The 26,239-nt window shown below is 48.0% G+C and overlaps 1 protein-coding gene across 1 annotated transcript in view; it reads left to right on the forward strand.

The window, feature by feature from the left end:
• Positions 1 to 26,239, forward strand: part of LOC143838901 (uncharacterized) — a 146,048-nt gene that overhangs the window by 62,425 nt on the left and 57,384 nt on the right. Inside the window, exons 36-56 of the mRNA XM_077340803.1 lie at positions 904 to 948; positions 1,398 to 1,433; positions 2,303 to 2,347; positions 3,817 to 3,852; positions 6,563 to 6,598; positions 8,239 to 8,271; positions 9,149 to 9,220; positions 10,681 to 10,740; positions 11,547 to 11,582; positions 12,592 to 12,672; positions 13,093 to 13,128; positions 13,727 to 13,798; positions 14,721 to 14,756; positions 15,122 to 15,157; positions 16,067 to 16,108; positions 19,829 to 19,867; positions 21,316 to 21,351; positions 22,311 to 22,451; positions 22,826 to 22,987; positions 23,797 to 24,054; positions 25,340 to 25,456. Coding sequence (XP_077196918.1) covers positions 904 to 948; positions 1,398 to 1,433; positions 2,303 to 2,347; positions 3,817 to 3,852; positions 6,563 to 6,598; positions 8,239 to 8,271; positions 9,149 to 9,220; positions 10,681 to 10,740; positions 11,547 to 11,582; positions 12,592 to 12,672; positions 13,093 to 13,128; positions 13,727 to 13,798; positions 14,721 to 14,756; positions 15,122 to 15,157; positions 16,067 to 16,108; positions 19,829 to 19,867; positions 21,316 to 21,351; positions 22,311 to 22,451; positions 22,826 to 22,987; positions 23,797 to 24,054; positions 25,340 to 25,456 — 1,455 coding nt within the window. The remainder of the gene's footprint in view (positions 1 to 903; positions 949 to 1,397; positions 1,434 to 2,302; positions 2,348 to 3,816; positions 3,853 to 6,562; positions 6,599 to 8,238; positions 8,272 to 9,148; positions 9,221 to 10,680; positions 10,741 to 11,546; positions 11,583 to 12,591; positions 12,673 to 13,092; positions 13,129 to 13,726; positions 13,799 to 14,720; positions 14,757 to 15,121; positions 15,158 to 16,066; positions 16,109 to 19,828; positions 19,868 to 21,315; positions 21,352 to 22,310; positions 22,452 to 22,825; positions 22,988 to 23,796; positions 24,055 to 25,339; positions 25,457 to 26,239) is intronic.

Genomic DNA, 26,239 nt, shown 5'->3' on the forward strand with positions numbered 1-26,239 from the left:
GCTCTGATTATGTATTCAGCCTACGGGGTGGGAGTTGACAAACATGCATTTCCCCTCTGGGTTTGCCAGAGGAGCTACGAGCCCTGCCGGAAATGTCAGCTTTCCGCAGGGCCTGTAAGACGGAGCTCTTCCGCCAGCCGTCTGGTTGAGGCCAGAGTGAGGCCTGGAGTTTCCATCGGTGTATCCCTTCGCATTGGTACATCTGGACCCAACAAGGAAAAGGATTGTGAGGCCGGGGAGAATATGCAGGGGTAGTCAAACTGCGGCCCTCCAGATGTCCATGGACTACAATTCCCAGGAGCCCCTGCCAGCAAATGCTGGCAGGGGCTTCTGGGAATTGTAGTCCATGGACATCTGGAGGGCCGCAGTTTGACTACCCCTGTGCTAGACTTTGCTGTGTTTGGCTAGGGCAGCCCCTCTCTGCTTTTTTTTCTGTTGAGAAATCCTTGAAAATTCTTCAGGCTTCAAAAAACCCCAGAAGTGGGAAGCAGAGTTGTGGACACGCCCACCCAGGGCCCCTCCCCTTCCCACCCCCTCCAGGCCCCTCATTGGCCATTTTGGGAAGGGGAGGCAGGTCAGCACGACTACACCTGGTCGTATCCCCTGATAAACATTTAACACATTTAAAACATATATTAAAAATTAATTAACTCCCACCCATTCGAGAAACCCTTCCAGGGTTTTCTCAGTGGTAAAAAGAGGAGGTCTGGGAATATGTTATTTTGCCATGTAGGAAGGTGATATACAAATCTAATTAATAATAATAATAATAATAATAATTATTATTATTATTCATTTGAAATGTTTCCCTCCTATGGTGGTTATCTCCAGATTAGTCATTGGCCATTCCTGAGAGGACTTGGAAGACCTGAAGTACTAACAGCTCTATATTTCTCCTTTTAGGGCGAACAAGGAGCTACAGGTGCAGAAGGACCGGCTGGCTTGAGGGTAGGGATGGAGGCGAAACGGTACCTGGAGCCCAGTTCACACCTGCAGGGAAATGTGGCAGCAGGACCTTGGGGGTGGGGTCGGTTGGAAGGCCTGCAAGGGTAGTCAACCTGTGGTCCTCCAGATGTTCATGGGCTACAATTCCCATGAGCCCCTGCCAGCAGCAACGCGTTGCTGGCAGGGGCTCATGGGAATTGTAGCCCATGAACATCTGGAGGACCACAGGTTGACTACCCCTGGATTTAGAACACAAGAGAAGTCATGTTGGATCAGGCCAGGGGCCCTATGGTGTGAAGAGCTCATTGCTAGAACATTCTCAGTAGTCCTCTATAATGGGTATGTGTTTGTGTGTCAGCTCTCCTGCAAAGTTTTGTGACATTAATCCTGTTGGACGAATGCAATTGCTTGCTTTGAATAACAGGTCGATATTTTTGTTTGTTTAAATCCAGGGTAAAAAAGGCCAAGATGGTGCCAAAGGAGAAAAGGTGAGGTTTCCTGAAATGGAGAGGAATAGCTGACATTGTGCTGCAGGAAGGGACAGGAAAGAGAGGCCCAGTTCACACGAAATCTTGGCGGTCTGAACCAGCAGTAGAACCAGCGTGGTGTAACAGTGTTGGACTAGAAATGGGAAGACCCATGTTCAAATCCATACTCTGCCATGGAAGCCAGCTGAGTGGCTTTGGGCCACTCACACACTCTCAAGCTTGCCTACTTCACAGGGTGGTTGTTCCCCCATTGGGAAGAAAGGGGGGGGTAGAAGAAGCCAAGGCTTATGAAACCAATATTTATACTGGTATTTTGGTTCTGGTAATGATTGCAATGGAAATAATTGAATATAACCAAATCAAAAGGAATACACTACAACAGAGTAAGAAGACACAGTTTAGGATGGTCATTGACCTTACTTTTTTTTTTCTTCTTCTATATTTTTCACCATGTACTCCTTTTTTGTGTTTGCTTGTGTGTGTGTCGTCTAGTCAGGAAATCTGAGGATTGTCTGGCAATCAGGTGGGAGATGTTGGGAGGTGGTTTGCCATGGCCTGCCTCTGCCCCATGACCCCTAGTCCTCCTTGGAGGAACTACGGCCCAATCCTTGGAGGTTTCCTGTCCAGGGTTGGCCCTGCGTAGCATCTGAGATCTAGAGGGATTGGGCTTGTCTGGGTTATCCAGGTCATGGTGACTCCAGTTCCGCCTTTCCCCATCGCCCAGAATGCCAGTTTCTCCTCCATGGCATGATGCCACTGCTTGGCGCTGGTGATGGGTAGGCTAAGATTAATGACACTCTCACGAACCATGAGATGTTCTAGGCATCTTCATACTTCTTACTGGAGTGTCCATGTTCTCTCATTCGCAGGGAGAGCGTGGGGAGACGGGGCCGAAAGGTCTTTCAGGAATCGCGGTAAGATCATCGTGTCGGTTGGGTCTCTCTGCCCATCCTGGGCCCATTCCGCACACGTTAGTTAATGCGCTTTCAGTGCACTTTAAAAGTAGATTTTCCTGTTCTGCACAGGAAAATCCAGCTGCAGAAGCACATTGAAAGTGCATTATCCTACGTGTGCGGAATCCGCCCTGTTCTCGGAGTGCAAGGAAGGTTTCTTACTGAAGAGGTGGTGGGATTTTAATTTATTTTTATTTAATTTAGCTTTTGTTAACCACCACAAAAATACAAATAGAAATGCAACACGAATGCTGGCAGCAAAATCTCATTTACATCCTCCCTCCCACCTATCCATGCCCGGCAACCAGCCCCTACCACCGTCCCGGGGGTAACTCCTCCCCAGTTGTCCGGCACAGGGGGCCTATACAGGGAGGGACCCGATCTTCCTGGCCTGGCCTCAATCAAACACTTGGCGGAAGAGCTCCGTCTTGCAGGCCCTGTGGAACCGTGATAGTTCCGTCAGGGCCCTCAGCTCTTCCGGGAGCTCATTCCACCACCTCGGGGCCAGGAACAAAAAGGCCCTCGCCCTGGTCAAAGCCAGGTGAGCCTCCCGGGGGCTGGGAACAACAAACAGGCTCAGACCCTCAGAGCAAAGCGTTCTGCGGGGAGCATAAGGAGCCAAGCGGTCCCCCAGATATGCGGGAGTGTCACACCACAGCAGACGTATAGCAATTCCATAGCATTAATAATTTGTCAACCACCACGAGATGGCTCATGGTGGGAGTGGTGGTCTAAAAACAATAAACTAAACTAAACTGAGAGCCAGCTTGGTGTCGTGGTTCGGAGTGCGGACTTTTAATCTGGCATGCCAGGTTCGATTCTGCACTCCCCCACATGCAGCCAGCTGGGTGACCTTGGGCTCGCCACGGCACTGATAAAGCTGTTCTGACCGAGCAGGAATCTCAGGGCTCTCTCAGCCTCACCCACCCCACAGGGTGTCTGTTGTGGGGAGAGGGAAGGGAAGGCGACTGTAAGCCGCTTTGAGCCTCCTTCGGGTAGAGAAAAGCGGCATATAAGAACCAACTCTTCTTCTTCTTCTTCTCAACTAACAGACGTGGTTTGCCTTTGCCTGTCTCAGTGTCACACCCCTTGGAGGTCTCCTGTCCAAATATTATCCAGGGCTGACCCTGCTTTAGCTTCTGAGATCTGAACTGGGGTTAGGCTGGGCTATCCAGGCTGGGGCTGAAGAAGCTCAGCCTAATTACATTCCCTCAAGTGTAAAAACGGCTCTTCTGTTGGTTCCCTGTCATTGTCTGCTTATAGGAGATGGAAGAAAGTCTCGTAAACAGACATTAGGAAGTTAAATGCATTCTTTATCGTGTCGTAGTGACTTATGTCCGGAAACAAATTTTCTGGCCCACAAGAAATCAACCAGTGGATTGCAACCGTATTTTAATTATAAACTGTGGGGATTCTTGGGTGCTTTTCAGGGGCTTCCGGGGCCCGTTGGACCAAAAGGAGACCAAGTAAGTAAAAACAGAGGTATGGTTGGTCCAGCAGAATAATAGGGACGTCTCCTCCGCCTCCCCCCAAAAGTTTTACTGTCTGGTTGCTTTGATAGGTGTTAGAAGCTGGAAGAAGAAGAGCTGCTTGTTGGTACAGGGCATCTTCCTGCTGTCTCTCCATCACTTGGCTGTTGTTGTTGTTATGTGCGAAGTCGTGTCCGACCCATCGCGACCCCATGGACAATGATCCTCCAGGCCTTCCTGTCCTCTACCATTCCCCGGAGTCCATTTAAGTTTGCACCTACTGCTTCAGTGACTCCATCCAGCCACCTCATTCTCTGTCGTCCCCTTCTTCTTTTGCCCTCGATCGCTCCCAGCATTAGGCTCTTCTCCAGGGAGTCCTTCCTTCTCATGAGGTGGCCAAAGTATTTGAGTTTCATCTTCAGGATCTGGCCTTCTAAAGAGCAGTCAGGGTTGATCTCCTCTAGGACTGACCGGTTTGTTCGCCTTGCAGTCCAAGGGACTCGCAAGAGTCTTCTCCAGCACCAGAGTTCAAAAGCCTCAATTCTTTGACGCTCGGCCTTCCTTATTGTCCAACTTTCGCAGCCATACATTGCAACTGGGAATACCATAGCCTTGACTAAACGCACTTTTGTTGGCAGGGTGATGTCTCTGCTTTTTAGGATGCTGTCTAGATTTGCCATAGCTTTCCTCCCCAGGAGCAAGCGTCTTTTAATTTCTTTGCTGCAGTCCCCATCTGCAGTGATCTTGGAGCCCAGGAAAATAAAATCTGTCACTATCTCCATTTCTTCCCCATCTATTTGCCAGGAATTGAGAGGGCCGGATGCCATGATCTTTGTTTTCTTGATGTTGAGTTTCAAGCCAACTTTTGCACTCTCCTCCTTCACCCGCATCAACAGGCTCTTTAGTTCCTCTTCACTTTCTGCCATTAGAGTGGTGTCATCTGCATATCTGAGGTTGTTGATATTTCTTCCTGCAATCTTGATCCCAATTTGTGACTCCTCTAATCCCGCATTTCTCATGATGTGCTCTGCATACAAGTTAAATAGGCAAGGCGACAGTATACAGCCTTGCCGAACTCCTTTCTCAATTTTGAACCAGTCAGTGATTCCATGTTCAGTTCTCACTGTTGCTTCTTGACCTGCATATAAATTTCTCAAGAGACAAATAAGATGCTCTGGTATTCCCATCTCTTTAAGAACTTTCCACAATTTGTTGTGCTCCACACAATCAAAGGCTTTAGCATAGTCGATGAAGCAGAAGTAGACGTTCTTCTGGTACTCCCTAGCTTTCTCTATGATCCAGCGTATGTTGGCAATTTGATCTCTAGTTCCTCTGCCTCTTCGAAATCCTGCCTGTACTTCTGGAAGTTCTCGGTCCACATATTGCTGGAGCCTAGCTTGTAGGATTTTGAGCATAACTTTGCTAGCATGAGAAATTAGTGCAATGGTGCGGTAGTTTGAACATTCTTTGGCATTGCCCTTCTTTGGGATTGGAATGTAAACTGACCTTTTCCAATCCTGTGGCCATTGTTGAGTTTTCCAAATTTGCTGGCATATTGAGTGTAGCACTTTTACTGCATCGTCCTTTAAGATTTTGAATAGTTCAACTGGAATGCTGTCACCACCACTAGCTTTATTGTTGCTCAGACTTCCTAAGGCCCATTTGACTTCACATTCCAGGATGTCTGGCTCCAGGTCAGTAACTACCCCACTGTGGTCATCAGGGATGTTAAGCTCGCTCTTGTATAGTTGTTCTGTATAATTTTGCCACCTTTGTTTAATCTCTTCTGCTTCTGTGAGGTCCCTACCATTTTGGTCCCTTATCATACCCAACTTTGCATGAAACGTTCTCTTCATATCTCCAATTTTCTTGAAAAGATCTCTGGTCCTCCCCATTCTATTGTTTTCTTCTATTTGTTTGCACTGTTCATTTAAGAACACTTATTATATTCATTTAATGCACTTGGCTGTGCATTGGTGTTAAGAGTGCTTAACTTTTTTTATTAATGAAATGAAATGTAATCACAGCCGACCCTCAGCATGGTGGAGTGGTTAAGAGTGGTGGAATCTAATCCTGAGGACTGGGCTTGATCTCCCACTCTTCCTCCACCTGGAGCCAGCTGGATGACCTTGGGCCAGTCACAGTTCTCTCAGGGCTCTCTCAGCCCCATCTGCCCCTCAAGGTGCCTGTTGTGGGGAGAGGAAGGGAAGGAGATTGTCAGCTGGTTTGAGACTACTTAAGGTAGAAAACTGGTGGACTCTAATCAGGTTTGATTCCCCACTCCTCCTCCACGTGAAGCCAGCTAAGTGACCCTGGGCCAGTCACAGTTCTCTAAGAGCTCTCTCAACCACACCTAACTCACAAGGTGCCTGTTGCAGGGAGAGGAAGGGAAGGGGAATGTAAGCCACTTTGAGACTTCTTCGGGTAGAGAAAAGCGGGGCTATAAAACCCAACTCTCCTTCATGTCAAGCTAATTTTTTCTACTTGCTATTGCATTTCTGTTCCAAAATTTACATCCCCTCTCCAGTTTCAAACATTGGGTGTGCTGGAACTTAATCTCTTGAGATGTCAAGTAGCTTCATCCCAGATTGCATTTCCTTGGCCCTGCAACAATCCAATTCACCCAGCTAATCCTGCACTGGTTTGCCCACGCGTAAATGGTGCCAAGTGTTGTGTTACTAACTGTCCTTCCTTTGTCTTTCCCCAGGGCATCCAAGGCTTCCCTGGTGCTCCAGCAATGGGGGTAATTGCAAATTTCTAATTTCTTATCTTAAATAGAGAAGTTGATGCATTGTTGAGGACACTCTAGGACAGGGGTAGTCAAACTGCGGCCCTCCAGATGTCCATGGACTATAATTCCCAGGAGCCCCTGCCAGCATTCGCTGGCAGGGGCTCCTGGGAATTGTAGTCCATGGACATCTGGAGGGCCGCAGTTTGACTACCCCTGCTCTAGGATCTGGGCAAAGCTCTACGGTTTGACTATAAAGTTTTGCCCAAATTACCAAAGGAAAGATGGTGCCTGTGAAAGGTTTTTTTTTTTTTCACAAGTCACATTATTTATTTTTATTTATTTTATTTATTTATTTTTAGATTTCTATACTGCCGCTCTCCAATGGTTTCGCAATGGTTTCTAAAATCTGTAAATACAATAAAACCCATAAAACATCCCATAAGAACAATTACAAATGATCACAATTAGACAGATGGCGAATCCATCTTACAGGTGCCCTAACCCTCACTCCGCCCCCCATTCAGTCCAAGGGCCAGTTCTCTTATCAGACAGTAGGAGCGCCAGATCTAATCAGCATGGAGGGTATGAATTCTTAAAGGCTGAGGTTTGTTTCCCACAAAGGATTCTCTCTCTCCCAGATGCTGTGGACTGCTGCCACTGGTACCTTAGTGATTCTGGTGATTCCTAGAGCTACCCTCCAGCACTTCCGGGTAGCTCTAGGAATTGTCAGTTACTCTATGGTGAACACTTCCTGTAAATTGATACGGTCTTATTTTTTTAACCTTTTCTCCCAGGACACCGTCCTCACCCCACCCCAATTTGGCCCGAAAATGACATCACACCATTGCACCAATTGCAAGTTTTGGGTTATTTTTTCCTGCTGGCCTACCATGTGATGGTGGGGCTCAGGGGTTGGAGGTGGAGAACTGCTGCAGGAAAACCTGGTTCTGATAGGCATCAAGGGCTCCTCTGTATGCTTTTCACAAAAGAAAAATGTGAGATCGGACAACAACAACCCCCCCCCCCCCATATCTTCTGGTTGGACAGACACAAGCTGTGAGATTTTTCCAATGTGGGGAGGGGGAACAGTCAATTGCTATTCTGTCATTCTGAAAACAAGATGTGGCCTTCCGGTCCATGGGCAGAATAGTGGGGAAGAGAAAGCCGTGCTTCCAAGTAGATATGGTCAGGATCGGACAGGACTGCCAGGTTTCCCCGAGCAACCACTGGCAGATAGACCATGCTGGGGAGGGGGTGGGGGCCCTCCCGCGCAATGCTACTGACATGGCCACTGATGTGGCCAGCGATGCACTGATGTGCTGAGTAGCTCTAGGAATTGTTGGGAACTCTGTGATAAACTCATAGAGTTTCTAGCCATTCCTAGAAGTGCCCGCCACAATTTCAGCATTTCTTGTCTGTGCACCCCACCACCAGTGGGGCCGTGGTAAACCTAGGATGAGAGCACAAGCCTCTTTGTGCTCTCTTTCGGATCCTGGCAATCTTTCTCCCAGTACATGCTTGTTGTGTGTCGATGAACTCATGGTCTGGTTCACTGTTGTCGACTTACACCGCGCAATCCACTTTGAGTCTTAGGAAGAAAGGCGAGATATAGATGCAGGAACTAAGTAGATTTCTGGTCTCTTAATCCCCAGGTTGTAGGACCCACGGGGAAGAAAGGCAGCAGGGTGAGTGTTGTAGGGGCTCGTGGGAGTTTGTGGGATGGGGAGTGAGAAAACTGTGCATGGGAGGGAAGCAACAGAACTGGGGAGAATGAAGCTTCAAAGGGGGGGCATACAGAATGGAGAAGGTCCTCTACTTTGCCCCTCCCCAAACTGGGACCCCAGTGGAGTATATTGCCATAGATTCTGCCCCTCCAAAACAGCCATTTTCTCAAGGGAAGTTGATCTCTGTCATCTGGAGATGACAGGTGGAATTCCAGAAAATCTTCCTGCTCCATTTGGAGGTTGTTATTATCATTAGCAAAACCCCCTATTGTACCTAAAAATACAATGGGTGCTAGGGTTCCTCCCCACCTGGGCAGGCCACCCAAGGTCTGGGGGCTGGGAGGGAAGTGCTGGCAGGGACTCAGTTCCTCCCCCTTCCTGTCCCTGGCAGGCCCTCCTTCCCCCATCCCCACCAGGCCCTGCAGTCCCTGGCCCTCCACCCTTCCTCCCAGATGGAAGAAGTTGGAGGAGGATGCGGCCGAGGCAGGACATCCTTCCTGATTGGCCATTAATTGGACGGATGGCCAGTCAGGGATGGGACAGCCTACCTGATTGGTGGTTAGGCAATGAGTCCCAACTACTCCCAGCGCCCTCTTACTGTTTTATTTATATGTTCAGATTATTATTTATTACATTTTTGTACCACCCCCTCAATATGGCTCCGGCAACCCTTTTCCAGAGAGCCCTGAGGTTTCTTTTGAATGCAGTTTGGAAATCACTGCTCTAAACCTTTCTGTCTTTTTATTATTATTATTATTATTATTATTATTATTATTATTATTATTATTATTATTATTATTATTATTATTATTATTATTATTATTATTCCCATGACCAGGGGGACACTGGGCCAGTCGGCCCTCCAGGCCCCAAAGGAGACCGAGGAGACCAAGGAGAAAAGGGAGAGAAGGTAAAGACAGTCTGACAGCAACTTCTGTTTTATTTTTCTTTTATGAAATGCTGTAAGATTTCAAACTTTGAAATTCCTTTCTGATTCTGTCATGTTATGAAGACTTTGAATTTTGATCCACTGGGCCTTGTTGTGGTGTGTCACTGTTCTCTTTCTTTTACTTACACAGCCAATAATAATAATAATAATAATAATAATAATAATAATAATAATAATAATAATAATAAAGAAGTGTCACAAATGTAATAATGTCATTTCTGGAAAAAAATTGAAATTGTGGTGGGCACTTCTAGGAATGGCTAGAAACTCTATGAGTTTATCACAGAGTTCCCAACAATTCCTAGAGCTACTCAGCATCATTTCTGGGTTTTCCCCATAGATGGTATCTTCGCACTCACAACCTCACACCCTCACACACACATACTAAGTCCCCACCCCCAACCTTACAATCGGTTACAAGGCTCAGCAAGACCATTTATCAGCTGAATTTTGTCCGTCGGAAAGAGCTGAAGAAGGCCCTTGTATGTTCTAAGGGTAAAATTGCATGCTTTCCTGGGACTGCCATGAAGCCCAGGCTTGGATCAGGACCATAGTGTGGGTAGTGGACTTAAGTGTTTCAACCATGCCATTGCCCAGAGCTGAAACCCTCTGCTTGCCCCCTGAGAGAAGGTTTCCAACTCTGGTGATTCAAGGGAAGGCCCTTGGCTTACACATGAAGAGGCACACTCAAGATTCCACCTTGGCCCTGGACAGAATGGTTGGTTCTCGACTACTTTGATTTTTGATCGTGAGCTCCACATCTGAAATGAATATTCCATATGGTTGGGAGCTTGGCGTTTTATGGTTCTTACGCCACCAACCAGGTTGCATGTGTGCCTATCTTTTACTGGACCACTGATGAAGAACCTCTGGATTGAAGCACGTTTGGTCTAGACCAGGGGTAGTCAAACTGCGGCCCTCCAGATGTCCATGAACTACAATTCCCAGAAGCCCCTGCCAGCAAATGCTGGCAGGGGCTTCTGGGAATTGTAGTTCATGGACATCTGGAGGGCCGCAGTTTGACTACCCCTGGTCTAGGGTCATACCATGCACAACCACTGAGACTGTATCGCTCAGACTGTGATTCGTATGTTTTAATGTTGTTTTTAATTGGCTTTATGTGCACTTAACAATAAGTATTTGTATCTTATAATATGTATGTGTTGCTCTACCTGGGGGTTCCTGACTGGTTTTCTCAGGCTGGGTTTTTGTTGCCTTTTGGTTTTTCTACATGGTTGGGTTGGACAGTTCTAGCACAGACCATAAAATCAAGCTTCTGTTTCTTACTTCCCAAAGCAGTTGCTGTTGGTGTCTTATAGAAGCCATCACACACACACACACACACACACACACACACACACACACACAGCCTCCAGTATGTTGAACAGGAAAGTGTAAACTACTTCATTTGATTTCTACAGGGAAATCCAGGATTTGGCATCCCAGGGCAGCTAGGACTGAAGGGAGAGCCCGGGGAAAGAGTAAGTAACATCTCTCCATCCCGGAAAGGAAGGATGGGTTGGAAATTTAAAATACCCGAAGCAAGAAATATTGTGTTTTGTGGAGAATGTTTTGAAGATTATAATAAAGGGAATGTTGGAGAGAAAGTACGCTTTCTGTTTTTTATTGGATAATTTATAATTATTTTTGATATGCAAAAACCATTCTTTTTTGTGTCCTTTATATATTGCTATCTTTTTTAAATTAACATATTCATGGGAGGGAGGGAGGGAGGGAGGAAGGAAGGAAGGAAGGAAGGAAGGAGATTGAAAGTGGACTGGGAAGGAAGGAAGGAAGGAAGGAAGGAAGGAAGGAAGGAAGGAAGGAAGGAAGGAAGGAAGGAAGGAAGGAAGGAAGAAAGACCTGGTTGAAGAGCTCCATTTTGCAGGCCCTGCAGAATGCCAGAAGCTCCTGCAGGGCCTGCAGCTCCTCTGGGAGCTCATTCCACCAGGTAGGGGCCAGGATCGAAAAGGGCCTGGCCCTGGTTGAGGCCAGGTGAGGCTCTTTGGCGTTGGGAATGACCAGTAAGTTGGAACGTGCAGAGCACAGAGTCCTGCAGGGGGCATAGGCCGACAGGCGGTCTCACAGATATGTGGGTCCCAGACCACATAAGGCCTTAAAGGTCAATACCAAAACCTGAAATAATCCTATAAACCTAAAATAATCCCATTGGGGTGGCACTTAATAATGGATGTGCATTTGCTTTCTTTGATAACGTATTTAATACCATATCGAGGTGTAATGTATACTGATTTCTGCATGTCTCCATCTGTTTTTTACTCAACAGGGGAACGTCGGTTTGTCTGGCAAGCCAGGCCAGCAAGTGAGTAGACAAGTCAGTCCTGATCACAGGTTGCAATTATACTGTGCATTTATTGTGCTTCAGGGAGTTCAATGCATACATTAGCTCAGTCATTTTTACAACAAATCTGCGAGGTCGGACAGGGTAGTAATCATATATTACACATGGCAGACTGAGACTTAAGGGCAGCAGCAGAAGCAGAAGAGTTGCTTTTCATTACCTGAAAGAGTCTCAAAGCACATTACAAACACCTCTCCCTTCCTCTCCCCACAACAGACATCCTGTGAGGTAAGTGAGGCTGAGAGAACTCTAAGAGAACTGCTCTGTGAGAAAAGAAGCCCTCAGAGAACCGTGACTGGCTCAAGGTCATTCAGCTGGCTGCTTGCGGAGGACTGGGGAATCAAACCTGGCTCTCTAGATTAGAGATAGCCTCTCTGAACCATTATACCACACTGGCATTGTAAGCTGCTTTGAGACACACCTATCCTGCTGGTAACCTTGGGACAGGCACAGTTCTCTCAGAGCTCTCTCAGACCCACCTAGCTCACAGGATGTCTGTTGTGTCAAAACCTCATACTCAGAAAACCTTGTTCGATATCTGACAAAACAAGGTTGGACTGTCAAAAGGTCATACCTGTGGGCTGTTGGGGAAGCTGTTGGCTGTCAGGGGAGCAAACTGCTCGATAAACAGCTGATCTAAGCCAATCAGCTGTTTGGGGCATTTAAATGCCTCCACCCTGGCCCAGAACCTGACAAACTGCTGATTCTCAGGATCAGCAGTTTGGCAGCATCGTTAAACTTCATCTATAATGCTTCAGAGAGACAGATTTGGACAGCATCCGAGGGGGACTAACCGAGACAAAGACTTTGCTAAACAGCTGATCCTGAGGAGGCATCCTATTCAGGGTGATAACACCTATACACACTCAGAGTAATTTAAGACCTCCCAATGTCCTGGTATGCTGAGTCGCTCCCTCTAACAAAAGGATGGATAGATGTAGACAAACGGATGGACATCTTGTTGTTTCAGGGGGAAGCTGGTCCTAAGGGCGAGAAAGGTGAACCAGGACTGACTGGGAAGCCAGGAGAGCCTGGCCTAAGAGGTAAAGATGTAAGTAGAACTAAGAAAGCACCGAAACTGGCCAGCTGAACTCTGGCACTCTGAAACCACAGACCACTAAGAGCCTGGGAATACAATTGAATTCCTTTTCTGTCCCTGGAATCTTTCCAGTATTTAGGGTAGCCAACTGCTTGAACTGCAGTTCACTGATCAGAAATTCGTGAGTGATAGGGTTGACGAAGGTCTTCTCCATCGCAGACTTCCTGACAGGCATTAACCGGTGATGCTGGAGAGAGGCAGATGCCAGGGATTGAACCTGGGGCCTTCTGGGAGAGACAACGGTGCTTTATCACTCAAGGACAAAGCTCCACCCACCAGTGAGCTAAGGAACCTGTTGAGGAACCGGCCCAGAGTATTAGAAGGGTGATGGAACGGTGCTAACCAAGAGATTCTATTGTTTTTGTTTTGCAGGGCAATACCGGCTTTCCTGGGCCCAAAGGAGAAAGGGTAAGGAGAAAATGTTTGGGGTAGCACTTCCAGTATCCTGCAATCAGGAGCCAACCTTCATCCAGAGGGTGCTGTAGGACCTTGGAGAGCTACTGCCAGTCAGAATAGACCAGCCTTTCTCATTGTTTTTACCCTGAGAACCCCCTGAAATGTTCTTCATTCCTTGAGAAACCCCAGAAGTGATGTGATTGTGGAGAATCTGGTTGGGAAGCAGAGCTGTGGACACGCCCACCTGGGGCCCCGCCCCTTCCCAACCCCCTCAAGGCCCATCCTTGGCCATTTTGGGAAGTGGGGTCAACATGGCCATATGGTCATGTCACCCAATAAATGTATAGCAAGTTTTTAAAATATATGTAAAAATAAACTCCACCCATTTAAGAAACCCTTCCAGGCCCATCAAGAAACTCCAGGACTTCACGAAACCCTGGGTGAGACAGCCTAGAGTAGACAATATTGACCTTGATGGGTCAGTGGTCTGACTCAGTCTAAGGCCAGACAAGCCCCGTATCCAAGGCACCCCACGTTCAGCCTCTCCAACCAGGGATGCTCTCAGCCAAACTAGGGCAGGTTGCTGATTTCACCCTCTCTTATTCCGCAGGGTCCTTTGGGCCTTCCGGGACGCCCCGGAGAGCGAGGGATGAAAGGAGAACCCGGAGAACAGGGATGGGATGTAAGTTGAATTCTTCCAGGGCAGCATTAGTGGAAATTATGGCCCAGGGGCCTCATCTGGCCCCTGAAAGCTTTTCCTTTTATCCCTTGAGCTGCTGAACTCTTCGTCAAGAACATCAACCCAAGGCGCTGACTGCAATAGCACTGGGTCTAGAGATTTCCTGGAATTAACAGTGTGTAGTGTGCCGTTTCTCTCTGGAGAACATGGCTACTTGGGAGGGTAGACTCGACGACATTGTGCCTAGAGAGGCCAACTCTGAGTTGGGAACTTCCTGCTTATTTTGGAGGTGGAGCTGGAAGAGAGCAGGGCCCATTCCGCACACGTAGGATAATGCACTTTCAATGTGCGTTGGCAGCTGGATTTGCCTGTGCAGAACAGGAAAATCTACATCTAAAGTGCATTGAAAGTGCATTATCTAGTGTGTGCAGAATAGCCCAGGGGAGGGGAGGGACTAATTCCATAGAGTCCGCCTCTTAAAGTGGCCATTTTCTCCAAGCGGACTGATCTTCATCACCTGGAGATGAGATTATTATTATCATTGTTATTATTATTTTTAGGCTTATTTCCCGCCTCTCCCGACAGGCTCGAGGCGAGATGTTATTAGGGATCCCAGATTCCCACTGGGGCTGGGGGAATTCCCGCTTTGGCATTACTCCCCACATTTTGGGGGTTTCAGAAAGTGCGGGGGGGGGGGTCCTTCCCGAAATAACAGCCGCTTTTGTGGCGATCCTCGACCCCAGGGACCTCCCCCACCCTCAATCTCCCTCACACTCATCGGAACCCAGAAGGACGTTCTGGTGTGTTGACATCACCCAGGGTGGCTTTCCCGGGTGGAGGGCTTTTAAAGTCTGCATTGGAAATCAGCCAGCGGGGCTCCCTCCGGCATCCCATTCCTCATTCTGCCTTTCTCTTCTTCTCCTAGGGAGCTGCAGGCGAGAAGGGTGACAAGGGCCACTCCGTAGGTTTGCACATGCTCCATGATAGCCTTGCATGAGGACCCAGTAGGGAGGCCAGTCTCCAGGGGTGGCCTGGGGCCCTTCTGGAATTACAGCTCATCTCTAGGCAACAGGGAACAGTTCCTCTGGTCAAAAAGGATGCTTTGGGGGGTGGTTTTTATGGCATTATCCCCTACAGGCGTCCTTCTTCTTCCCAGTTCCCCAACCTGATCTGACAACCGTACTCCCCTCCCATCTCCTGCTGGTGGCCAGTAGGGACCTGTGCTCCTAGAACCCAGTGAGTCATTTGTAAAGCTGAATGACGTCCATGATTCTTCTTTTTCTCTCTTTCTCTCTCTCTGTGTCCTGTCATGACATATCTCTGCAGGGACCACCTGGGCCTCCGGGAATTCCGGGCCAGACTGTGAGTAAACTTTGCTCTCTTGACCAGTCTGGCAGGAAGAGGGGGAGAGTTGGCGTGGGGTGTTAAGGAATGGGGGTCTTGATCCGTGACATCCTTCTCTTGCCAAGAGCCAAGCACATAGGTCAGGGGTGTGGAAGTTGGGTGAGATTAGCGGGGGCTGCAAATTCGGTCGCCAGGCCCTTCAACGCTTCTGGGAGAGGAAGCACTGTGATGTGCAGACCTCACCCAGAAGTGACATTGGCATGTTGCAGATGGGACACTCTGGCTTTGGGGCAAAACTCTATAGTAAAATTGCCTTCAAACCATAGAGTTTTGCCCCAAAATGAGAATGTCCCCCCCCCCCGATGACTTCAGTGTGTCGGTGTCATTTTTGGGTGATCAGCACATCTTGACGTTCATTCCAAATTGGGGGGGGGGTTGTGGGGGGAGGGTTCAGGGGGTGAGGTGAGTCTGGAAATTGAGGGAACCCTGGCCAGACCGGTAGATTTGTCAACCTTAGCTTCAAACCAGGCCGGATCCAGGCTGAAGAGGACTTATATTCTGCATAGCCTCATGGTTCAAAGCTGCTTACAAGAACGGCTTAAAAACATTAATAGCTATAAACATTTTCCGTTTAAAACAAACAAACAAACAAAAAACAGACCCTGATTCTCTCCCTCCATTGCTCCTTAAAAGATCTGCCCTTCAGCCCCCTCTCCAGAAAAGCTCTGACCATCTGGAGATCTCTAGGGAAGACCCCCTGCCCACTCCAGAAAGCCCCTTCCCCTGAGACCACAGGAAGTCCTCCTTGGTACTTCACAAAGACCTGGAAGTGCTTTGAGAACACCTCCAAGGTGCATCTTGCCCCTAAGGTGGTTTCTCTTTCTCCCTGATACGTACTAATCCTCATTGTTCCTCTGGTACTTGTAGATTCCTTTTCTGGGAAACAACTTTGCCATCAAAGGAGAGAAGGTACCCTTTCTTTACGCTGTTGGATATAATCTGATAAGAGTGACTATGTTGTATGCCCTAACAGCTATGGCGTCTTATTTGTTTCGATATATGTAGGATGGATATTTACCTCCAGCTTGGTGTAGTGGTCAAGAGTGGCTGCTTCTAATCTGGAGAACCAGGTTTGATTCCCAGCTCCTCCTTCACATGCAGCCAGCTGGTTGACCTTGAGCTAGTCACAGTCCTGGTAGAGCTGTTCTCACAGAGCAGTGACGTCAGGGCTCTCTCAGCCTCACCTATCTCAGGTTGTCTGTTGTGGGGAGCGGAAGGGAAGGCGGTTGTAATCTGCATTAAGACTTCTTTGGGCAGTGAAAAGCAGGGTAAAAAAAAACAACTCTTTTTTGTCTTCATCTTCTTCTCCTTCCTCTTCTATCCTGCCCCTCCACTGAACAAAACTGATAGATTGAAATATTTAGACTCCACCTTTCCTTTGACTGAAATATTAGGACTTCCTCCAGTGAAAGGAGCTTTCCTCTGACTTAAGTAGCTCTTCCCCATGGCACAGTGGTTAGCCATCATGGTACAGTGGTTACAGTCCATACTAATCTGGGAGACCCAGGTTCGAATCCACTCTTTGCCATGGATGCACACTGGGTGGCCAGACATACTCTCAGCCTAACCAACCTCTGTTGGAATATGCAGGTTCTGTAGCGTACAAGCTTCAAAAGGATATGAAGAATTGGGGGAGAATCCGAGAAGATGTATATTTAGCATAGATTAGAAAACAAGAGTGGGAAGGGGCCATCCAGGCCATCTAGTCCCACCCCCTGCTCATGGCAGGATCAGGCTAAAGAATTAGGTATTTCCTGATACTTTCCAAATAGTCTCCTGCTATGTCCTGATTGGCCTGTTTGGATATTTCTGGCTCCTTTGAGCCCACTTCCTTCCTGTTTGCAGCCTGAACAGACAGAATGAATGCAGACTAGAATAGTTAGACAGTTAGTTAGGACTCTCTCCTCTTCCTATAACAATTTGGTGTCTCTTCTAAATAAAACTGTTTTGGTCTTTTAAGCAGTCTGGCACTCTTCACCTCTCTTGAATATTTAAACTCCCTGAACAACCTTGCGAGGATGAAATAGTGGAGACATTTGGGATAAAGGTGGGAAGTAGATCAAGTAAAAGAAAAATAAATATGGTAAATCCTATTGAAGGAAGAGCCCCTGAATGTCCAATGCACTTTAGAAGCAGATGTTCTTGTTTTGCACAGGAAAAGCATATTGAAAGTGCATTCTCTAACGTGTGCGGAATGAGCACTTCTTCTGAGGCCGGAAACAGGGCCTCCTCCTCACTTCTTTTTCGTCTGTGGAAAACACAGGGGTCTGGGAGCCTGCCCTGCAGTCTGGGGAGCCTCCAACGGATGGCTTACTGAGGATACACTGAAGACCAGGAAGTCTTGGCCTGCAAGGCGGGATAGGGGCATGAAAAGGTCCCCAAATAAGCCAGTTGGAGCATGCTCTGTCCTTACTGGCACCTGCGTTCAGTCTGCCTTTGAGAATTTTGGCTGGTCACCCTTGCCAAGAGCTTGACCATTGTCAGCTTAACCTATTGACCCGACCTGACCTTCCGTCCTCTTTTCGGTTTGCTGTCCTTGATTCCAGGGCACTAAAGGACGTTGCGGCCGTCCACGAGGCAAGCTGCAAGTGGTCCAGTTATCTCTCTTTGCAGCATGTCAAATATCGATGGCCCTCCAGGGGACAGCGGAGCTTCTGGCCTGCCACGTCCTGCCTCAGCGGACATCTGGACATCCGTGGCTTGGGTGCCCTTCATTCCACCGGAATCTGTAGAGGCAGACACCGGATTTCTGTGGAATGAAGCCCATCAGGCGCGGGTTCCCACGAGAGACCACCAAGCAAAAGTTTCATTGCATTTCCACCTGAGCTCCGTTGCCTTGATTCAATGATTCCTTGATTCCTCCTAACATAGAGACCCATCTAGCTGTGAGCTGCCGATTCATTGTTACCACGCTCCCCCAAGTGAAAAAAAATCCCCCCCCCGTGCATGGGCACAATTTTCGGACGAAAATAAAGGGAACTTGCAAACGGGGCTGCGTTGTGCTTGGTGACTTGAGGGGAGCTTTAAAGCAGCTCTGTGGAGGGACTGTAGCTGGAGAAGCCTTGCTGAATGAATGAAGGCTCACCGGCTCGTTGCTTTCTGCTCGCTCCAAGAAAAAAAAAAGGTGATCGCTTCGCCGGAAGTTCTGAGAAGAGAGCCAGGAGGAGGGACTTGGCTGGAACCGCAACAATGGGAACGCACAAGTCTTTTTTGCTACTGTTGCAGATTGTTTGCAAGAGTGTAGTGCTTTTCGGAGGGCGAATCCACTTTTCTGGATTCCCCTTTAAGCACTACAACGAATCGCTTTTTGCAGATCGGTTTCAGGAGTGTGGCAGAAATGTATGACGTCGTGCAGAACTGCAAATTAGTAGCGTTTACAATTTGGAAGCCTTTTGCAACATTGAAGTCGTGCGGAATGGACTTATGATTCTATGACATTATATGGTGATGTTGACCCCCTCCCAAAATGGCCAATGATGGGCCTGGAGGGGGTGGGAAGGGGAGGGGCCCAGGTGGGCGTGTCCACAGCTCTGCTTCCCAACCATATTCTGTAGGATCGCCCCACTTCCGGGGATTCTCAAAGCCTCAAGAATGTTTCAGGGGTTTCTCAATGGTAACTAAGTAAATTAAGATATAGGCTTGGCACGTGCCCCATAACGGCAGGCAACCCCACGGTGATGCTTCCAGGCCCCTAAACTTGCTCGGTGGAGCTGTGGGAGGAAAATGGGAGGGTAAAACAGTGCAAGGAAGCCACTTCCTGTTTTGAGCCAGGAAGTGACATCACGATGCTTTAAGGGTTTCAAAATCCGCATGACTTTTGACATTCCAAAAGCGCCATGGTGCGGCTTCCTGTTTTAAAGCAGGGCTGGCATACTTAGGGTGCCGGAGGCAATAACTCCCCGGATTCAGTGTCGTGGCCCAAGTAGGGTTACCAAATCCTTTGGCTCTGACATCTAGGGAGAGGTGCTTTCTGGGAGCAATGTGACTTGCTGACGTCCCCTGGAAGTGACATCAGAGATGTTGGGAGGAGCGTGACACTCTGGCTTTGGGGCAAAACTCTATGGTAGAATTTGCTACAGAACGTAAGAGTTTTGCCCCTCAAACCTGAGCTTCTCTCCCCGATGACCCCGTCCTGTTGACATTGCTTCCGGGTGACGTCAGCACATGGTGGCAAACTGCAGCATTCTTGCATTCTGGCCTGGCTCCCCTGCCCTGTCCTTCTAAGGCAGGGAGGAAGAGCAGGAGGCCATAAACTCTGCTGCTAAAGACCACGATCTCTTCCCGCCTTTGCAGGCACTCAGTTTGTGTCCTGAGAAGCAGGGGATACTGGAATTTGGGAGCGGCCTTCCGGACCGTCCCGAGTGGTTTCGAGAAGTCTAAAAGCCTTTCTTTTTTGTAGCGTTTAAAGAATGGCAGTTTGCTTTGCATCTGTTATGCGCCTGTAATGGCAGCAACAAGAAAGGAGGTCGGCATGTAACAGATGGAGGGCTGGTCTGAGAGAAAGAGAGGGGGGCTCTCCTCAGGCTGTTTTGTGAGTTCACGGCAGGATGGAGTCTTAGGGGGCTTCCTAATTCCTCATTGGCCTCCTGGATGACACATGCTGGTGCTGATTCTTGTGTTTCTTTCCAGGGAGATCCTGGACCTCCAGGCCAAGGAGTGGATATCAAGGTAGGTGGAGAGAAATTTGATTTATTTATTTAAACCAGGGGTAATCAAACTGCGGCCCTCCAGATGTCCATGGACTACAAATCCCAGGAGCCCCTGCCAGCGAATGCTGGCAGGGGCTCCTGGGAATTGTAGTCCATGGACATCTGGAGGGCCGCAGTTTGACTACCCCTGATTTAAACCATGTATCAGCCACCATTCTCCCTCTCAGAATGGTGTGGCTCGCCCTATATTTTATATTTTCCTTACTTATTTTTAGGCTTATCAGCTGCCCCTCTCTGTCTTGGGACGGCTTGCGACATTGACAGATAAAGAACCGTATGACAATTAGCTTACTAAGGATAAAAAATTCATTGGTGTAAAATTTTAAAACTAAAACTAATCAAAGTTAAACTAATCAAAGTTAAACTAATCGGTTAAAGAGCTTTGCCCGCCTTCCCCTATCGACAAGGCATGAAAGATGGCTGAAGGGATCAGGCAGGGGGGTCCTTTCAGGTGCTAAGGGTGGTCCCTGGCTTCAACCAAATGCCTGGGGCAAAGGGACCATCTTGCAAGCCCTTCAGAAATTTGGGAGCTCCGCAAAGGCCCATGTCTCTCCCGGCGGCTCAGTCCATGAGGCTGGAGCCAGGGTTGCAAAGGCCCTGGCTCTGGTGGAGACCAAGCACTCTTCTCTGGGCCTGGGGATCACATGCAGCCAGCTGAGTGACCTTGGGCCAGTCACAGTTCTGTCAGAGCTCTCTCCGCCCCATCGACATTACAGGGTGTCTGTTGTGGGGAGAGGAAGGGTAGGTGATAGTAAGCCATTCTGAGAATCCTTTGGGTAGTAAAAGGTAAAGGTAATGGTATCCCTTGTGCAAGCACCAGGTCATGTCTGACCCTTGGGGTGATGCCCTCTAGTGTTTTCATGGCAGACTCAATACGGGGTGGTTTGCCAGTGCCTTCCCCAGTCATGACCGTTTACCCACCAGCAAGCAAGCTGGGTACTCATTTCACCGACCTCGGAAGGATGGAAGGCCGAGTCGACCTTGAGCCGGCTGCTGGGATTGAACTCCCAACCTCATAGGCAGACAGCTTCAGACAGCATGTCGCTGCCTTACCACTCGGCGCCACAAGAGGCTCTTGGGTAGTAAAAAGCAGGGTACAATAAACCAGCTTGGTATAGTGGTAAGGAGCACTGACTTCTAATCTGGCAAGCTGGGTTTGTTTTCCCACTCCTCCCTCCACATGCAGCCAGCTGGTTGACCTTGGGCTCGCCACAGTATTGATAAAGCAGAAATATCAGGGCTCTCTCAGCCTCCCCTCCCTCACAGGGTGTCTGTTGTGGGGAGAGGAAGGGAAGGCGACTGTAAGCCGCTTTGAGACTCCTTCAGGTAGAGAAAAGCGGCATATAAGAACCAACTCTTCTACTTCTTCTTCGGTATTTTTATTGCTGTCTTCTGTTTTCCATGTAGCACCTGGAGAGCCTTTTTGAAGCCTATGGTATCAAGGTAGGTCTAGCCTGTGTTTGTAAAGCAAATGACTCACTGTGCAACAATGCTTCATGTGAGGCTGTTGAAACTAGACTTTGAAAACTTTGCATCTTGAGCCTCACTGGGAAGGCACTTTTCAGGTGCTGGCAGGGTTTTTTAAGACTCGAGACAGGCTCTCAGGAGGTCTCTGGCCAGCCAACAACACTGCTGACTCATTGCCCTGGCCTTTAGGCAATTAATGCTTTCACACACTCTGATCCAAATTCAATCCAATTTGAATGCATGTTGCAACTGGACGTTAGTGTGGGGAATAGTAAAATCCACTTGTAAATGAAAAAAGTGTGTTGAAAATTTATTCTTCTGCATTTGAATTTGCAAAATCCACCTGCAAAGGTTCCCTAAAGTGCATTGGAAGTGGGTTGAAAGTACATTCTTCTGTATATGAAATGGCAAAATCCACCTGCAAAGGATTCCTAAAGTGCATTGGAAGTGGGTTAAAAGTACATTCTTCTGCATATGAAATGGCAAAATCCACCTGCAAAGGATCTCTAAAGTGCATTGGAAGTGGGTTGAAAGTACATTCTTCTGCATATGAAATGGCAAAATCCACCTGAAAAGGATCCCTAAAGTGCATTGGAAGTGGGTTGAAAGTACATTCTTCTGCATATGAAATGGCAAAATCCACTTGATAATTTATAAAATTTCTGCAATCCTAACACTGGTTGTTGTGTGTCCTAGATTAGAACCAGCTTGATATCGTTGTTAAGAGCGGTGGCTTCTAATCTGGCAAGCCCAGCTGGGTGACCTTGAGCTAGTCACAGTCCTGTTAGAACTGTTCTCACATAGTGGTTCTGTCAGGGCTCTCCCAGACCCACCTACCTCAACAACTTTTTTTCTTCAGGTAGAATTCGTTCTTGGTCTTCTGTTAGATAATTTAACTGATTTCTTTGGGGGGGGGCTATATTTCCTCCCTGCAGCTGTCTCTACTGAGGGAACTAAGCAACCTTCTCCTCCAGGATGGGGTCGATGGGATCAGCCAGCAAATGGCCAGCACCAGGAAGGGCATGGGCAAGATGGGCAAGAAGAAGCACGGATCCAAGAAGACCACGGACGGCACAGTGAGTACCACAGAAAGCCAGCAGCTTGCCAGGTTAGAAGGTGTGGCTCTTCACCACTACACCATGCTGGTCTCCCCCCCCACCACCCCGTTCTGCTCCCCTATGCTTGTTTTGGCACTTGAAAAATTGTCCTTAAAGAGGTGCTGCGGCCATGGGTTGGACCCATGTCTGCTGTAACATGTAGTCTGGCCCAGAGAGAGAAAGGACCATGGAGGCAGCAGACCCCCATCTCCCTTGATCTATCTGGTGTAGACACAGGACAACTTCAAGCGCTCTTGGGTATGATTTCCAAAAATGGTTTTTAGGATGCCTGGTATTTTCCCTGTTTCAGCACTGGCTTTTGGAATTGTGGGGATCTTTTTTGGAATTTCCAGGCATCAACAAAACACGATGTTTCCATGGAGCCTCTGCCGGGCATAGCAGAAGTCACCGAAGGAGACATCCCAAGCTTCATCCAGCTAGTTCCAGAGGCCGGGGGACATCTGGATCTCCCATCTCCTCCTCCTCCACCCTTTCCTGCCACTGAGGTAACAGAGGTAACACTGGGGTAAAGACATCAGTTTAGGCTACACAATAAAACAAGAGCCCACTGCTACCTGAGAACCGGTGCATCCTTGCTAAAAGCTGAAGGTTTGGGTTTGATTTAGGCTAGAGACATGCCATGAGCTGGAACTTGCAGGACTAGAATAGAATCATAGAGTTGGAAGGGACCTCATGGGTCATCTAGTCCAACCCCCTGCACTATGTACTATGCACTATGCAGGACACTCACTGTTATGCTACTGGCAGCTCTTCCCTTGCATCAAAGATCTTAGGGGAAACACAACTTTTTTGTTGTTGTTAGTCCTAACGTTGACTTGCCCAGACCTGGATGGTCCAGGCTAGCCTGATGCTGTCAGATCTTGGAAGCTAAGCAGAATTGCCCCTGGTTGGATGGGAGACCCCCAAGGAAGTCCAAGGTTGCTAGGCAGAGTCAAGCAATGGCAAACCTCCTCTGCTTGTCTCTTGCCTTGACCTGAAAGGTTCAAGGTGGTCTGATTTCATTAAGGCTTGAAAATTACACAGATTTACCCCTGCTTAGTATGAGGATGGGAGATGACAAAGGAAGGCCAGGGTTGCTTTGCAGAGGCAAGCAGTGGTTAAACCACCTCTGAAGGTTTCTTTCCTGGAAACCCTAGAGGATAACCATAAGTCGGCTGCAACTTGACAGCATCTTCTGCCCCTATCAGTGGTCCGGACCTAAGCCAGGAGTCAGATCAGAAGGAAATCCTGCCGCTTTGACCATAAAACCCATGGCTCTCCTTTCTGTTCTTACCTGATGCATTTTAAAACACTTTTCCATTAGACAACAGCTGAGACAGCCGTTCTGACCTCTGCTCGTCAATACCTGGAGGAGTTTTACACACCTGAAATAAGCGTTATTCCGACAAATGTGGCCGAGTTGGAAGCAGAGGACCGTCTCAAAGGGCAGAACGTGACCCAGACTCAATGGAAAGAGGACGAGGACTCTTTAAAACTAGGAGGAGCTGCTGAAAATACCACCTTGGAGACCCAGGAAGGAGCTTGGTCACTAGTGGAATCGTCTCTAATCAAAGAGGATGAGGTACAATTCTAAAATAAGTCCCAAAACTTCATCTGTTGTGTCCACCTCTGAGAGAGGGGAGGCCTGCAGGCCCAACTGATAAATAAAAGGTGGTGTTCGCTGCCAGAGGTTGTACTGATGTCTACAGTTCCTGATGGCTTTACAAGGGAAGTAGATGGATTCTTGAAGGAGTGAGCCTATCAGTGGCTTTTTGCCATGGATACTAAAATTAACCTCCAGATTCAGGAGCTGTCAACCCATGGATGCAATTTTGGGAAGGTTTCAGCCTCCCTGCCCTGTTGCTGGACCTCCAGAGGAATTGGTTGGCTACTGGGTGACACAGGATGGTGGACTAGATGGACCATTGGTCGGATCCAGAAGGGCTCTTCTGAGGTTCTTATGAAGGCCTTGGTCTCTCAGCCCTGTTGTTGGTCCTCACTGTGTGAGACAGGAGGCTGGACTAGATGGACCACTGGCCTGATTCTGCAAGGTTCTTCTGATATTATTATGAAGGCCTCAGCTTGTACTCAGATGCAGCCTTAGTAGCTCAGACAGACGCTGAGGCCTCCAATTCATTCATTCATTCATTCATTCATTCATTCATTCATTCATTCATTCATTCATCTCTTCAATTTTTAGACCACCCTCCCAGCAAGCCAGCTCAGGGTCGGTGTACAAAATTAGGGATAAAATACAATAAGTAAACAAGTAAAAAAAATGGATTCAAGACTAATTTAAATTTAAATTAGGCAACAAATGGATTAAAATAGGCTACAAACAGATTAAAAATTAGCAGCAACAGTCTCTCCACAGAACCTGCCTTTATAATTATCTCCCCAAAACCAGGCTGGCAGTTTATTGATGGAGAGGTAAACAAACAATGAATAGAATTGGTGGGGCCATAGATGGCAGCTGAGTAAGCGTTAACTTTCCTTGCATTATGGGATGCTGTGCATTTGGGCCAAGGATCAAGGGTCAGGCAGGAACCCAATGTTTCACCAAGAGCGCAAGACTATGGACAAACCCCACGGCACAACCGTCACCACGGTCCTTGGAGTCTGCCACGTTGCCACGGTCATTCAACATAGTGGTCCGGAGTGTCACAGGGTTGTCTTGCAGGATCTCAGAGGCCAATTTGGGAGTCCACAGTAACTGATCTGGATGGCTGAGATGTCCACTCAACTCCGGCTGGAAGTGGAGAAAATTAATGAGGGGGGTGGGCCGGGAACGGGGTCAAGGGGGAGGCCCTTATCATTCCTCCGGGCTCACCCAGATGGTTTTCCTGAGATCCTTCCCTATTCCTCAGGCAGAACACAGTCCTGCTCATCTCCATCCAGAGACAGATTACCCCCCTCTGCAGAACACATCCCTCCATGTAACAGAGGCCCCGAAGAAGAGGAAGAAAGAAAAATACACGTTGGAGGTAAGCCCAGCCCCTTGAGCATAATAAATTTGCCTTAAAAAAAAAATTTCCAACTTTCCTTTTAAGCAATAGACCATCCTTAGGATCTCAGTGTGGGAGGAGAGGAGTACATTCCTTTTTCCAGGGTTTGGAAGCCTAACCTGGTCTTCATGGCCTTTTCTGTCACATGTGGACACATGAAACAACCTTGTACTGAATCAGGCCAGTGGTCTCTCGATCAGGGTCTCAAGCTGAATCTTGGAGCAGCACGGGGTACAAGTTTACAGAAGTGGCCTCTAATATGGAGAACCAGGTTTGATTCCCTGTTCCTCCTCCACGTGCAGCTGGAGAACCACCGTTTGGCCAACTCTGATCTTGGGTAACATCTAGGAAGACTCAGCCATGATCTTTGCCACTAAGTGGGAATGCATACACATCTAGAGAGCCAGGTTGGTATAGTGCTTAAGGGAAGGCAGACTCTAATCTGGAGAACTGGGTCATGATTCTCGTAGAGCTGTTCTCGCAAAGCAGTTCTCTAAAATATCTATTTTCTTGAGGGGAGCTGATCTCTGTAGTCTGGAGACTAAGAGAACCGAGCGTTTGCCATTCTCTCTCGTTTCATTGATTGTTACACTATGCACTGATGAAGTTTACCGAAACAAGGGCAATTTACCGGGACTTGTATAATCTAGAACAATGCAGCTGGAAGAGAGCTGGTTTTTTATAACCCACTTTTCACTACCCAAAGGTGTCTCAAAGCAACTTCCAATCACCTGCCTCCCCTCCCCTCACAACACCCTATGA

This window comes from Paroedura picta, chromosome 5, assembly GCF_049243985.1.
Source record: "Paroedura picta isolate Pp20150507F chromosome 5, Ppicta_v3.0, whole genome shotgun sequence".
NCBI classification, from domain to species: domain Eukaryota; kingdom Metazoa; phylum Chordata; class Lepidosauria; order Squamata; family Gekkonidae; genus Paroedura; species Paroedura picta.